The following is a 15,367-nucleotide window of genomic DNA, read 5'->3' as shown; positions in this document are numbered from 1 at the left end:
GAATTTTTCTTTTTCCCTTTTTCAACCAACATCTTATCAATCCCTTTTTAAAAACATATTTTTTTTATTTTTCATTTTTAGGGTCATATTCTATCCCTTCATAGTAGTTACCTTTATTTTTGACATATATAAAAGTTGTTCTCTCTTTAAAATTTTGAGATACAGTTTCTTCTAACAGATCAAAATATACCCTAAAACTCTAGTGTATGGCTTTGTTCTAGTCTCCTGCCTGATCACATTCTCTCCCTTTTTTTTTCTTTCTTTTTTTTTTTAATCTTCTTCTTTCTTTTTTCAAACAACTTCTTATCTTATCAATTCCTTTTGTAAAATCTTTTTTAATTTTCTTCTTTACAGTCATCTTCCATCCTTTCATTGTATCAACCCTTATTTTGTACATATATTAAGTCTTTCTTTCTTTAAAATTTTAGGAGGCACTTTCTTCTAACAGACCCAAATCCACCCAAAATCTACTGTGTGGCACTGATCTATGCACTAGCCTGATCTTATTTGATCATATTCTGTTTTGTTTTGTTTTGTTCTGTTTTTGTTTGTTTTTATCTTTTTCTTTTTCTTTTTTTTCTCTTTCTTTTTTCTTTCTTTCCCTTTCTTTTCCCCTGGTTTCAGGTCTTTTCTGTTTGTTTAGAGTATATTTGCTGGGGACGTTGTTACCTTGTTAGCATTTTGTTCTCTCATTCATCTATTCTCCTCTGGACAAAATGACAAGACGAAAAAAAATCACCTCAGCAAAAAGAACAAGAGGTAGTACCGTCTGCCAGGGACCTACTCAATACTGACATTAGTACGATGTCGGACCTAGAGTTCAGAATCATGATTTTAAAGATACTAGCTGGGCTTGAAAAAAGCGTGGAAGTTATTAGAGACACCCTTCCTGGAGAAATAAAAGAACTAAAACCTAACCAAATCGAAATCAAAAAGGCTATTAATGAGGTGCAATAAAAATGGGGGCACTAACTGCTAGGATAAATGAGGCAGAAGAGAGAATCAGCGATATAGAAGACCAAATGATGGAAAATAAAGAAACTGAGAAAAAGAGAGATAAACAACTACTGGATCACAAGGGCAGAATTCGAGAGATAAGTGATATGATAAGACGAAACAACATTAGAATAATTGGGATCCCAGAAGAAGAAGAAAGAGAGAGAGGGGCAGAAGGTATATTGGAGCAAATTATAGCAGAGAACTTCCCTAATATGAGGAAGGAAACAGGCATCAAAATCCAGGAGGCACAGAGAACCCCTCTCAAAATCAATAAATATAGGTCAACACCCTGACAATGAATAGTAAAACTTCTCAGTAAGTAACTTCTCAATAGTAAAACGTCTCAGAGACAAAGAGAAAATCTTGAAAGCAGCTCGGGAGAAGAGATATGTAACCTATAATGGTAGAAACATTAGATTGGCAACAGACTTATCCACAGAGACCTGGCAGGCCAGAAAGGACTGGCATGATATATTCAGAGCACTAAATGAGAAAAATATGCAGCCAAGAATACTATATCCAGCTAGGCTGTCATTGAAAATAGAAGGAGAGATAAAAAGCTTTCAGGACAAACAAAAACTAAAGGAATTTGCAAACACGAAACCAGCCCTCCAAGAAATATTGAAAGGGGTCCTCTAAGCAAAGAGAGAGCCTAAAAGCAGCATAGACCAGAAAGGAACACAGACAATATATAGTCACAGTCACCTTACAGGCAATACAATGGCACTAAATTGATACCTTTCAATAGTTACCCTGAATGTAAATGGGCTAAATGCCCCAATCAAAAGACACAGGCTATCAGATTGGATTAAAAAACAAGACCCATCAATATGCTGTCTGCAAGAGACTCATTTTAGACCCAAAGACACCCCCAGATTGAAAGTGAGGGGGTGGAAAACCATCTACCATGCTAATGGACACCAAAAGAAAGCTGGGGTGGCAATCCTTATATCAGACAAATTAGATTTTAAAACAAAGACTGTACTAAGAGATCAGGAAGGACACTGTATCCTACTTAAGGGTCTATCCAACAAGAAGATCTAAAAATTGTAAATATCTATGCCCCAAACATGGGAGCAGCCAATTATATAAGGCAATTAATAACAAAGGCAAAGAAACACACTGACAACAATACAATAATAGTGGGGGACTTTAACACCCCCTGACTGACTGAGCAAAAGATCAACAAGGAAATAAAGACTTTAAATGACACACTGGACCAGATGGACTTCACAGACATATTCAGAACATTCCATCCCAAAGCAACGGAATACACAGTCTTCTCTAGTGCCCATGGAACATTCTCCAGAATAGATCACATCCTAGGTCACAAATCAGGTCTCAACCGGTACCAGAAGATTGGGATTATTCCCTGCATATTTTCAGACCACAGTGCTTTGAAACTAGAACTCAATCACAAGAGGAAAGTCAGAAAGATCTCAAATACATGGAGGCTAAAGAGCATCCTACTAAAGAATGAATGGGTCAACCAGGAAATTAAAGAAGAATTTAAAAAATTCATGGAAACCAATGAAAATGAACACACAACTGTTTAAAATCTTTGGGATACAGCAAAGGCAGTCCTAAGAGGAAAGTATATAGCAATACAAGCCTTTCTCAAGAAACAAGAAAGGTCTCAAATACACAACCTAACTCTACACCTAAAGGAGCTAGAGAAAAAAGGAGCAAATAAAGCCTAAACCCAGCAGGAGAAGAGAAATAATAAAGATCAGAGCAGAAATCAATGAAATAGAAACCAGAGAAACAGTAGAACAGATCAACAAAACTAGGAGCTGGTTCTCAGAAAGAATTAACAAAATTGATAAATCCCTGGCCAGACTTATCAAAAAGAAAAGAGAAATGACCCAAATCAACAAAATCATGAATGAAAGAGGAAAGATCACAACCAAGACCAAAGAAATACAAACAATTATAAGAACATATTATGAGCAACTCTATGCCAGCAAATTAGATAACCTGGAAGAAATGGATGCATTCCTAGAGATGTATCAACTACCAAAACTGAACCAGGAAGAAATAGAAAACCTGAACAGACCTATAACCACGAAGGAAATTGAAGCAGTCATCAAAAATCTCCCAACAAACAAAAGCCCAGGGCCAGATGGCTTCCCAGGGGAATTCTACCAAACATTTAAAGAAGAATTAATACCTGTCCTCCTGAAACTGTTCCAAAAAATAGAAATGGAAGGAGAACTTCCAAACTCATTTTATGAGGCCACCATTACCTTGATCCCAAAACCAGACAAAGACCCCATCAAAAAGGAGAATTACAGACCAATATCCTTGATGACCATGGATGCAAAAATTCTCACCAAAATACTAACCGATAGGATCCAACAGTACATTAAAAGGATTATTCACCATGATCAAGTGGGATTTATCCCTGGGCTGCAAGGTTGGTTCAACATCCGCAAATCAATCAACGTGATACAATACATTAACAAAAGAAAGAACAAGAATCATATGATCCTCTCAATAGATGCAGAAAAAACATTTGACAATGTACAACAACCTTTCTTGATCAAAACTCTTCAGAGTATAGGGATAGAAGGTACATACCTCAATATCATAAAAGCCATCAATGAAAAACCTACAGCGAATATCATTCTCAATGGGGAAAAGCTGAGAGCTTTCCCCCTAAGGTCAGGAACGCGGCAGGGATGTCCACTATCACCACTGCTATTCAACATAGTATTAGAAGTCCTAGCCACAGCAATCAGACAACAAAAAGAAATCAAAGGCATCCAAATCGGAAAAGAGGAAGTCAAACTCTCACTCTTTGCAGATGATATGATACTTTATGTGGAAAACCCAAAAGACTCCACCCCAAAACTGCTAGAACTCATACAGGAATTCAGGAAACTGTCAGGATATAAAATCAATGCACAGAAATCAGTGGCATTCCTATACACAAACAACAAGACAGAAGAGAGACAAATTAAGGAGTCGATCCCATTTACAATGGCACCCAAAACCATAAGATACCTAGGAATAAATCGAACCAAAGAGGCAAAGGATCTGTACTCAGAAAACTATAAAATACTCATGAAAGAAATTGAGGAAGACACACAGAAATGGAAAAACGTTCCATGCTCATGGATTGGAAGAACAAACATTGTGAAGATGTCAATGCTACCTAGAGCAATCTACACATTCAATGCAATCCCCATCAAAATACCATCCACTTTTTTCAAAGAAATGGAACAAATAATCCTAAAATTTGTATGGAACCAGAAAAGACCCCGAATAGCCAGAGCAATGTTGAAAAAGCAAAGCAAAGCTGGCGGCATCACAATTCCGGACTTCCAGCTCTATTACAAAGCTGTCATCATCAAGACAGTATGGTACTGGCACAAAAACAGACACATAGATCAATGGAACAGAATAGAGAGCCCAGAAATGGACCCTCAACTCTATGGTCAACTCATCTTTGACAAAGCAGGAAAGAATGTCCAGTGGAAAAAAGACAGTCTCTTCAACAAATGGTGTTGGGGAAATTGGACAGTCACATGCAGAAGAATGAAACTGGACCATTTCCTTACACCACACACAAAAATAGACTCCAGATGGTTGAAAGACCTAAACGTGAGACAGGAGTCCATCAAAATCCTAAAGGAGAACACAGGCAGCAACCTCTTTGACCTCAGCTGCAGCAACTTCTTCCTAGAAACATCGCCAAAGGCAGGGGAAGCCAGGGCAAAAATGAACTATTGGGATTTCATCAAGATAAAAAGCTTCTGCACAGCAAAAGACAGTCAACAAAACCAAAAGACAACCGACAGAATGGGAGAAAATATTTGCAAATGACGTATCAGATAGAGAGCCAGTATCCTAAATCTATAAAGAACTTATCAAACTCAACACCCAAAGAGCAAATAATCCAATCAAGAAATGGGCAGTAGACATGAACAGACATTTTTCCAAAGAAGACATCCAAATGGCCAAAAGACACATGAAAAAGTGCTCAAGATCTCTCGGCATCAGGGAAATCCAAATCAAAACCTCAGTGAGATACCACCTCACACCAGTCAGAATGGGCTAAAATTAACAAGTCAGGAAACGACACATGTTGGCGGGGATTTGGAGAAAGGGGAACCCTCCTACACTGTTGGTGGGAATGCAAGCTGGTGCAACCACTCTGGAAAACAGTATGGAGGTTCCTCAAACAGTTGAATAGAGCTACCATACGATCCAGCAATTACACTACTGGGTATTTACCACAGAGATGCAAATGTAGGGATCCGAAGGGTACGTGCACCCCAATATTTATAGCAGCAATGTCCACAATAGCCAAACTGTGGAAAGAACCAAGATGTCCATCAACAGATGAATGGATAAAGTAGAGGTGGTATATATACACAATGGAATATTATGCAGCCATCAAAAGGAATGAGATCTTGCCATTTGCAATGACGTGGATGGAACTGGAGGGTGTTATGCTGAGTGAAATAAGTCAATCAGAGCAAGACATGTATCATATGACCTCACTGATATGAGGCATTCTTAATCTCAGGAAACAAACTGAGGGTTGCTGGAGCGGTGGGGGTGGGAGGGATGGGGTGGCTGGGTGATAGACATTGGGGAGGGTATGTGCTATGGTGAGCGCTGTGAATTGTGCAAGACTGTTGAATCACAGATCTGTACTTCTGAAACAAATAACGCAACATATGTTAAGAAAAAAAAGAAGCAGATAGCAGGAGGGGAAGAATGAAGGGGAGTAAATCGGAGGGGAGACGAACCATGAGAGATGATGGACTCTGAGAAAAAAATTGAGGGTTCTAGAGGGGAGGGGAGTGGGGGGATGGGTTAGCCTGGTGATGGGCATTAAAGAGGGCACGTTCTGCGTGGAGCACTGGGTGTTATGCACAAACAATGAATCATGGAACACTACATCAAAAACCAATGATGTAATGTATGGTGATTAACAATAAAAAAATTTGAATAAAGGTTATTTTCAAGGATGAAAAAAAAGTTAGTATGTTCTTGATAAAAATATCCTAGTTATCTGGTGATCTAAGGCTGAAAGAGAGAGAAAAGAAACTGGCCCAGGTTCAACAGGAGGTACGTCCTTGAGTAAGATACCAATCTAGAATTTCTAAAGACATAGACATGAGACCAAGAACAGCTGCAAATGGCCAGAGAGGATTGAACATTCCTAGAGAGAAAGAAAAAGGAAGAAAGGAACACAAAGTTGGGTTTTCAGCAGCTTTTGGCAACTTCATATTCATTCTTTCTTTCTTGCTTCTCTGTGCAATGAATAGATGATAGAGGTGTGGTTTTGCACCTGTAACAATTACATATTTCAGGAAATAATATGGTTCAACCTTATGAAATGAATAAATTAATTTGGGAAACTTCATTTTTATTTTCAATGTTTCTTTGGTCCCAAACAGCTGCCTGGTTCACCACATACTACCTTTATGTAGATAAAGGTATTCAATTACTCAATTTTGAGCAAGTATATAAGGAGAATGATGAGCAGGATAGTTCAGTGAATGATTTTGGAAGTCCAGGAGTTGGCCAAGGACACTTCTCAGTGGGAAAACCTTTACACAATCTTACTGCCCTTAGGTCTCAGAGGCCATGTCCTCAGCTTCCCCAACACTCCCTGAAATAGCTGGATTCAAATTTAAACTGCTTGGCTCCTGGGCCCAAATATTTATTCCCATCACCTCTCCCTGACACCTCACACATATACAAGGTCCCTATTATTCTTCTAACAGGGAGTGGAGGCCTCTACTAGAGAACAGTCTGTATTACATGTAGTTTAATCATAATATACTCATTATGTAATTAGTATACAATACACATAATAATTTATATAATCAACATAATTATATAATACAATTATATATAGTAGAATTGTATGTAATATAATTATATAACTGTAATTCTATAATGTGCGTTGCTACCATTTATTCGGTTCTTATTGTGTCAACACATTCTTCCTATTCCCTATCCCCCTACCACATTTCACCTAATAATGCTAACTTGCTCTTCAAGTCTGCCTCAGCTGGGCTGTCAGTTCCTTTAGAAAGCCTTTCTCACACTCTCCTTGCCTGGGTTAGAGTCCCCTGCTGCTCTCCCAGTTCCCTGTATTTCCTCTCTTGCAACACTTATCATACTATATGGGAATTGCCTATTTAATTGTTGATCTCCCCAACAAGAACATGAGCTCCATGAAAGGAGAGGGATCAGTTGCTTTGTTGCTTTGTATAGTGCCAGTTTGCAGAAGAATGCCTGGCATGCAGTAAGCATTCAATAAATATTTGCTGAATAAATAATTAATTAATGCTAGGCATTTTGTATTATATAATAGGAAAAAATTATCATCATAATACATAGACCAATGTTTCTCCAATCCGCTCACTCATACTTCCTTTCTTAGTGGTGGCTATAAACTGAGCAGGGAGCCTTACTTGCAACTGGCTTTTTGTTGGAGGAACGCCTTCTTGTTCACACAAGATTACAGCCTAGAAGGACATGGCTCAGCGCTACCTGTGGATCTGGCTCCTTTGCCTGCAAACCTGTGAGTTCTGACTCTTGTTGATGCCCTCCTAGTTTTCTATTAAGTTTTAGAAATTGTCCGTATGGAAGACATTGAAATGCCCTCTCCATCTATTTTAACAAGTACACCCTGGGTTTCAGAAAGTATCCAACTGTCTGGGGAGAGACTTAAGATCCAAACCTAACTGTTTTTCAGCTTTTGAGTTTATGTTTCTGAATCTTATCTGTGCCCACTCTGCAAACCCTTCTGCTCAGGAGAGTCAGCACTTGGTAGGCCCACCGAGAAAGCACAGCAAAAGAATATATCATCTAAAACCTTGAATAACTTAAAAGCATTTCTTTTTGGCTTTAGATTCTGGTGTATAGTTTTTGACAGAGATATGCCCTTCCAAATTATATTTCATTACTGTATCAGGTTAGAGTAATGCATATCTATAATTATCATTGTAAGATCTTCATCTCTATAAGCCCCCTTTATTTTCAAAGCACATTCAGAATTATTATTCTGATTCTATCCTTCAAAAACTCTCCAAAATAAATGAGGAAGAGATTGTTATCTCCATTTTACAATAAGTTAGGTCTCAAAAAAGAAATGGAGAACTTGAAACTTTGCTTTTCTTACTTACAGCTGAACAGTAAACTATAAGGACACATGGATACTGGTTGTTGTTAGTACGAAGGAAAACTATGTAACATCAACCACAGCTCTGGGAGTGTTCTGTCTTTGCAGTCTCTCATTAAATCCAAACAATTACTTTCTGTATATAAAAATTGACTATGCTTGGCATTTCTTTTTTTTTAAGATTTAATTTATTTACTTGTTTTTTAAAGATTTTATTTATTCATTTGACAGAGAGAGAGAGAGAGAGCACAAGCAGGGGGAGCAGGAGGGAGAGGGAGAAGCAGACTCCCCACTGAGCAGGGAGCCCAATGTGGGGCTTGATCCCAGGGCCCCAAGATCATGACCTGAGCCAAAAGCAGACACTTAACTGACTGAGCCACCCAGGCACCCCTATGCTTGGCATTTCTAAATTTACTTATAGTCTCTCCTACTCACTCTGAAAAATTCACTAGCAAATTCCTGCTATGTGTTAGAACACAGAGAATCTAGTGGGTTGAGATTTCCTAAAAAGGTAGAATCAATACACCTTGGTCTCTCTGGTTCCCTTGACCACTTAAAGATGTGGCTCCTTTAATTTGAACTTCATGGAGATTGCAACGACTAAGCGGGACAACTTTTGGGGTCCTGTGCTAACCTCCCTGGCATGGTAGACAGAAAATGCAAGTAGATGGGGAAGAGAGTTGGATAGAAGCTAAGTGAAAAATCCAAGGATGTCCCCAATCTTCCAGAGAAGGGCTGGAGGGTGACATTTGATGTCACTTAATTTGCAAAGCATTCTGCAATTTTTATGCCTATATTCTTGTGGGATTCACACTAAAGCTATTGAAGTAAGCAAAAATAGATATTATTAATCCCATTACACACAGAAAAAGTATAAACTAAGACTCAAACAATTCACCTGAAATTTCACAACCTGATATTCGTAAAGTTGGAAAGGGATGTTGGTTCCTCTAATCCCAAGGCTAGAGCTCTTTCTGCTCCACTCTTCTTGGCTTCCTCTCATTGGGTTTTCAATTTCTTGAGGCTCTTTAAAGTGTCAGTGTGTGCAGATTTAATGTGATCCTTATTAAAATACTAACAGCATTTTTTCACAGAACTAAAACAAACAACCCTAAAATTTGTATTGAACCACAAAAGACCCTGAATAGCCAAAGCAATCCTGAAAAATAAAATAAAATAAAACTGGAGGCATCACGATCCCAGATGTCAAGATATACTACAAAGCTGTAATAATCAAAACAGTATGACACTGGCACAAAAATAGACACATAGATCAATGGAACAGAATAGAGAGCCCAGAAATAAATCTATGATTATATGGTCAATTAATCTTCAACAAAGGAGGCAAGAATATGCAATGGGAAAAAGACAGTCTCTTCAACAAATGATCTTGGGAAAACTGGACAGCTACATGCAAAACAATGAAACAGGACCATTTTCTTACACCATACACAAAAATAAACTCAAAATGGATTAAAGACCTAAATATGAGACTTGAAACGATAAAAATCCTGGAAGAGAGCACAGCCAATTAATTTCTCTATAACACTGGTCCTAGCAACCTTTTTCTAGATATGTCTCCTGAGGCACAGGCAACAAAAACAAAAATAAACTATTGGGACTACATCAAAATAAAAACCTTCTGCACAGTGAAGGAAACAATCAATAAAATTAAATGACAACCTACTGAATGGGAGAAGTTGGTGATAAGAAAGTTGGGGCACCTGGGTGGCTGAGTCGATTAAATGGCCCAATGACATGTCCAATAGAATTCCTCTGAAATCACTGAAATAAGAGAAGTCTGAGTATGCAAACTCATGACTCGTCCACGTTGGAAAAGTTTTCTCAAAGAACCAAGACTCACAGTCATATGCTCCAAATTCCGCTTTCTCACCCTTACTTGTGACTATGATTCTGACTACTTCTGCAAGGGTCTAGCACCCCACCCTCTAGGGTGGAAGACGGAAGAATCCACCACTTTTGCTCCATGCCATTGTCTTCTATATGTTCTTTCTCACACTCTTTTAATTCTTCCTTTTCTCTACACTTTTCTTGCTTCAGTTTCTTCAACCATTCGCCTGGCTCCCATTTCCTATCCCCCAGCAATAATAGTAATAGCTAACCATTTATGGAGCAATCATGACATGTTTGGCATTTCTCTAAGTAGTCATATTTATTATTTACCTTAATCCTCACAATATTGTATGAGATGAGCACTATCAATACCCCAGTTTTACAGATGAAACACAGAAAACTAGAGGTCGTTTAGCCAAAAAGTGGAGGAAATAGGATTTGAACTCCAATGTCGTTAAACTTAACCACTGAACAAGGCTGCCTTTGCCTTTGATGCCCTTGATGCTGAAATGGAATGGAAATACTGCCCCTATTATTGATCATGATCATCTTTTGGGATTTGTCAGTGGAGAGTGGTGATTTATTCCCATAAAGACAGAATCATTCAGGCAGAGAATGGGACTGGTGGGCAGGTCTTTGCCAATCACAGAAGTTTAAGCAGGCCACTGAAGCAGAATATCCAAGGAAATGAACATATCCAGACATGGTTCAAGTATTAGTCATATCAATATGATGTGAGTGGATTTGAATTAGTTTTTTTCAAAATAAACAAAGGTCCATATCACAAGGTCTTGATGTCCTGTTGAATGTATAGCACAGTAGAAGGATTCCAGAAGTCAATATTGAGAAGTCCAGAGGTGAGTGGGCCCACCTGGATATCTGTCCACAGATAAGTAGGTCCTGGCCATCGTCCTGGGGTTAGACACAGGATTTCATGGCTGGAGGGGTCCTGGTGAGATCCAATTTGCTATTAGTCCAAAGTCCTTGTAGAGAGGGGCCTTTGAGATAAAAATAAAGCCTCTGTTCTAGAAAGAGGTTTGAGCAGACTATTACTGCAGACATTCAGAAAGGTCTCAAAAGCAGAAGCCCAGATATAGAAATGGAAAAATATGTATGGGAGAAACTGGATATCAAGACATCAGCTCAAAAATCCTGTTTCCAAATAGAGGCTGGGAAAGAGCATCAATGTGCAAACACAAGACTTGTAGGAGGCAGTAGAGACCTACCTCGGCAGCCTGGTGCACTGAAGCAGGCCTGGAGATCAGCATGGTGACTGACCAAGCAGCCAGCATGCTTTCACAAGAGCTCCAAGTTTCAGTGGTAGACATAGGCCAGTCATGTGTTTCCTGAATCAAATCTTTCTTGTCTTGAACCTTAGAGAGGAATGAACCTGCAAGTTTGGGATTACTAGGCTCACCTGTGTGGAAGCTGGAAAAGAAAGAGGTATGAGCAATCAGTTGGGATGTTGGTGGCGCTATGTACCATATTTTCTTTGTTATACTCAATTTTTGATTATACACCAATAGAGGGAAATAGTGGCTGGCCAGGATCCCATTCGGTTTTGAGAATTTGTGTGTGCATTTGTTTTGTTTTGAAGAAACGGATTCAAGTCCACCCAGATCTCAAAAAAGGTGATAAGAAAGTTGGGGCCTTCTGGTGGTTGAGTCTGTTAAATGATCACCTGTTGATTTCAGCTCGTCATGATCTCAGGGTCCTGGGATCGAGCCCCACATTGTGTTCTGCACATCAGCAGGAATCTGCTTCAGGATTCTCTCTCTCCCTCTGCCCCTTCCCCCCCAATAAATAAATAAATCTTTAGGGAAAAACAAGCAAGTAAAAAAATCTAGTAGACATTAGTATACTATTGTGTGGAGGTGGTGGGTTCCTTTACTTAAACCTTGTGACCAAGGACTTTCCACCCTCACAGAGAATGACACAAACTGGCTACTCAACCCTTTGCTTCCTCTTTGTCCGTTACTTGCCTTCACTCAGCGTAACGCACTGTAACCCATTCTGTCCTGACGGGTGCAGGGTGCAGTCCATCTCCAGCTGCCCTTCTGTGCCTGCTGTATTTAGGGAGGTCATTCCCCTCACTTATTGATCTAGGAGGCAGTGGGTGGAAGGAGAGGTGGGGATGGTTAGCTAGTGCCCTCAAAGCACAAGAAGCACTTACTTGAAGGATCCTAAAGAAGTCGGGAGAGGGCAATGGTTCAGGTGGCTGTTAGCAGCAACATGCTCTTCCTCATCTCTGCTCTCGGTTTCAGCTCCCTGCTCAGAAATCTGGTGCTCCGACTTTCCTTTTTCCCTTCAGAGTTCACTGGGGTATTATTTTCATCTCTCTAACCACGGGTCTTTGTTTTATATAACACACACGTACAAGTGCCTAGTATATGCCAGACACCGTTCTAAGAAATTTACAAATATTAACTCCTTTAACTCTCATAACACGTCTATGAGGTAAGTGCCATTATTAGCTTCATTTTAAAACTGATAAAACGGAGCACAGAGAGGTTGCTAACTTTCCCAAGGTCCCAAGCTCACACAGTCAGGTTCTTCTTCACTAAGTGAACACCCAAGCCCACACCCTAGGGTTCCAGCCTTTTCTGCCTTTGCTTCTCCTCTAGTGTTGTCTTTCTCACCCCTCCCTTCTGTGGTCTGGTATGTGGAAGTCAGGAAATCACAGTCACTGGGACATGTTGTAAGAGTGGGTCACTTTGGGGCACCTGGGTGGCTCAGTCATTAAGCATCTGCCTTCAGCTCAGGTCATGGTCCCAGGGTCCTGGGGTTAAGCCCCTCATCGGGCTCCCTGCTTAGTGGGAGGCCTGCTTCTCCCTCTCCCACTGCCCCCTGCTTGTGTTCCCTCTCTCACTGTGTCTCTCTCTGTCAAATAAATAAAAAAAATCTTTAAAAAATAAAAAGAGTGGGTCACCTCTTCCTCACTGGCCTCCCAAGGTTGCTCAACAATCCCTTCATCCCCTTAATCAATGTCTTGTTGACCCTCTAGAATGTTCCTTATAGTAGCATTTCCTCAAAATTTTTATATTTATCATTTATATGTGTCAGGCATTGTGCTGACTGCACGGCCTCATAATTGTATTTAATAATTATCCACATTTGAGAGGTGAAGAACCTGAGGATCAGAGAATTTCAGTAATTTTCTCAAAATAGCATAGCTAGGTTCAAATATACCTGGATTCAACACCTGTGCTCCTCATCTTTACACTCCTACCTAGTCCCACCCTCACCTCTTCACTCTTAGCAGAGAGCCTCACCTTCTACATTACTAAAGAGATGCAGGTCCTCAAGCATGACTATCTTCTATTTTATCCTCTCTACTCCAGAATGTCCACTGTGTATTAAGCACCTCTAGTTGTCCTCAAACAATTCTATGAGATGGGTATTATTACATCCCGTCTTGTAGTAAAGTAAGATAAGGACCTCAGTAAATATCAGGGGTTGAACTTGAGCACAGGCCACCTGACTCAAACCTGTGTTCCCTCACCTCACCAAGCAGCCTTTCTTCTATCCCCATCCCCAACAATACCTCAAAATACTCTGTCCTTTCACTCATCATCTCTTTTTCCCCTTCCACTTCAGATGAGGCATGACTCTCTTCTGATTGAAAATCTATGCCTTCCACTTCCTGCCTCCATCCTTTGTTCCATGACAAACATTAGTGGTCTGTGTCCCTGTAGTGTCCTGGGTCTGGGGATTTTAAGTTACTGTCCCTGGACTCAAGTCATTCACAGTGCTCAGAAACAGACACACAGGTTCATGACTACCACATAACATAGCAAGTACCACGAAGGAAAAACAGAGCTCCAGAGAGCCCATGAGTAGGAACACCTAACCTAGAGCAGGGCTGATCAGGGAAATTTCTACATGGTCTTCTTCCCTACCACCTACCCCAACTAACCTCTTCTGTCTCTCTCTCTCTCAGGTAAAATTGGTATATAACAGTATGTAAGTTTCAGGTGTACAACACTATAATTTGACATCTGTATACTCTACAAAATGATCACCACCAAAAGTCTAGTTACGGTCAATCACCATATGGTTGACCTTCACCCATTTTGCCCACCCACCCTCCAACCTGTCCTGGTAACCATCAATCTGTTCTCTGTACTTATGAGTTTGTTTTTGTAGTATTTTTCTTTTTTTGGATTCTGCATTTGAGTGAAATCATATGGTATTTGTCTTTCTCTGACTTATTTCACTCAGCATAATACCCTCAAGGTCCATCTGCTGCAAATGGCAAGATGTAATTCTTCTTTATGGATGAATAGTATTCCATTATATATATATTCCATTATATGTAATATATTATATATATATTCCAGTGTGTGTGTGTGTGTGTGTGTGTGTGTATACCACATCTGCCTTATCCATTCATCCATTGATGAACAATTAGATTATTTCCCTATCTTGGCTATTGTAAATAATGCTGCAATGAACATAGGGGTGTATATATCTTTTTGAATTAGTGTTTTCATATTCTTCAGCTAAGTACCCACAAGTGGAATAGCTGGATCATAGGGTAGTTCTATTCTTAATTTTTTGAAGAATCTCCATACTGTTTTCCATAGTGACTGCACCAACTTACATTCCTACCAGCAGTGTATGAGGGTTCCCTTTCTCTTTATTTCTTCAGTACATGGTATTTTTTGTCTTTTTGATAATAGTCGTTCTAACAGGTATACGATGATATCTTATTGTGGTTTTGATGTGCTTTCCCCTGATGATTAGTGATGTTGAACATCTTTTCATGTGTTTATGGCCATCTATATGTCTTCTTTGGAAAAGTATCTATTCAGATCCTCTGACCATTTTTTAGTCAGGTCATTAGTTTTTTCATTGTTGAGTTGTATGAGTTCTTTGTATATACTGGATATTAACTCCTTATTGGATATATGATTTGTAAATATCTTCTCCTGTTCAGTGGGTTCCCTTTTTGTTTTGATGATGGTTTCCTTCACTGTGCAGAAGATTTTTAATTTGATGTTGTCCCAGTTGTTTATTTTTCCTTTTGTTTCCTTTGTTTTTAGTGTTAGATCTACAAATGCATCACTCAGATTGATGGAACTTGCTGCCTATGTTTTCTTCTAGGAGTTTTATGGTTTCAGGTCTTACATTCAAGTCTTCAATCCATTTTGAGTTCATCTTTGTTTACAGTATAAAATAACAGTCTAGTTTTATTCTTTTGCATGTGGCTGTCCAGTTTTCCCAGCACCATTTATTGAAGAGACCGTCCTTTCCCCCTTAGATGTCCTTGGTTTCTCTCTCATAAATTAATTGTCCATAAATATGCAGGAAATCTCTTCTGTTTTAAGACAAAATCAAGTAAATTAGTTTTACTGGCCTCTC

General features: G+C 39.3%; 1 protein-coding gene across 1 annotated transcript in view; it reads left to right on the top strand.

The window, feature by feature from the left end:
- The first annotated feature begins 7,413 nt into the window (after nucleotides 1–7,413).
- CD84 (CD84 molecule) overlaps nucleotides 7,414–15,367 on the top strand; it is a 34,029-nt gene continuing 26,075 nt past the window's right edge. Inside the window, 1 exon segment of the mRNA XM_027613786.2 lies at nucleotides 7,414–7,549. Within this exon segment, the coding sequence (XP_027469587.2) occupies nucleotides 7,504–7,549 (46 nt within the window). The 5' untranslated portion in view covers nucleotides 7,414–7,503.

This window comes from Zalophus californianus, chromosome 10 (genome assembly GCF_009762305.2).
Source record: "Zalophus californianus isolate mZalCal1 chromosome 10, mZalCal1.pri.v2, whole genome shotgun sequence".
Classification (NCBI taxonomy): Eukaryota; Metazoa; Chordata; class Mammalia; order Carnivora; family Otariidae; genus Zalophus; species Zalophus californianus.
The sequence above is the reverse complement of the archived record's forward strand: the minus strand, read 5'-3'. Positions and strand labels throughout refer to the sequence as shown.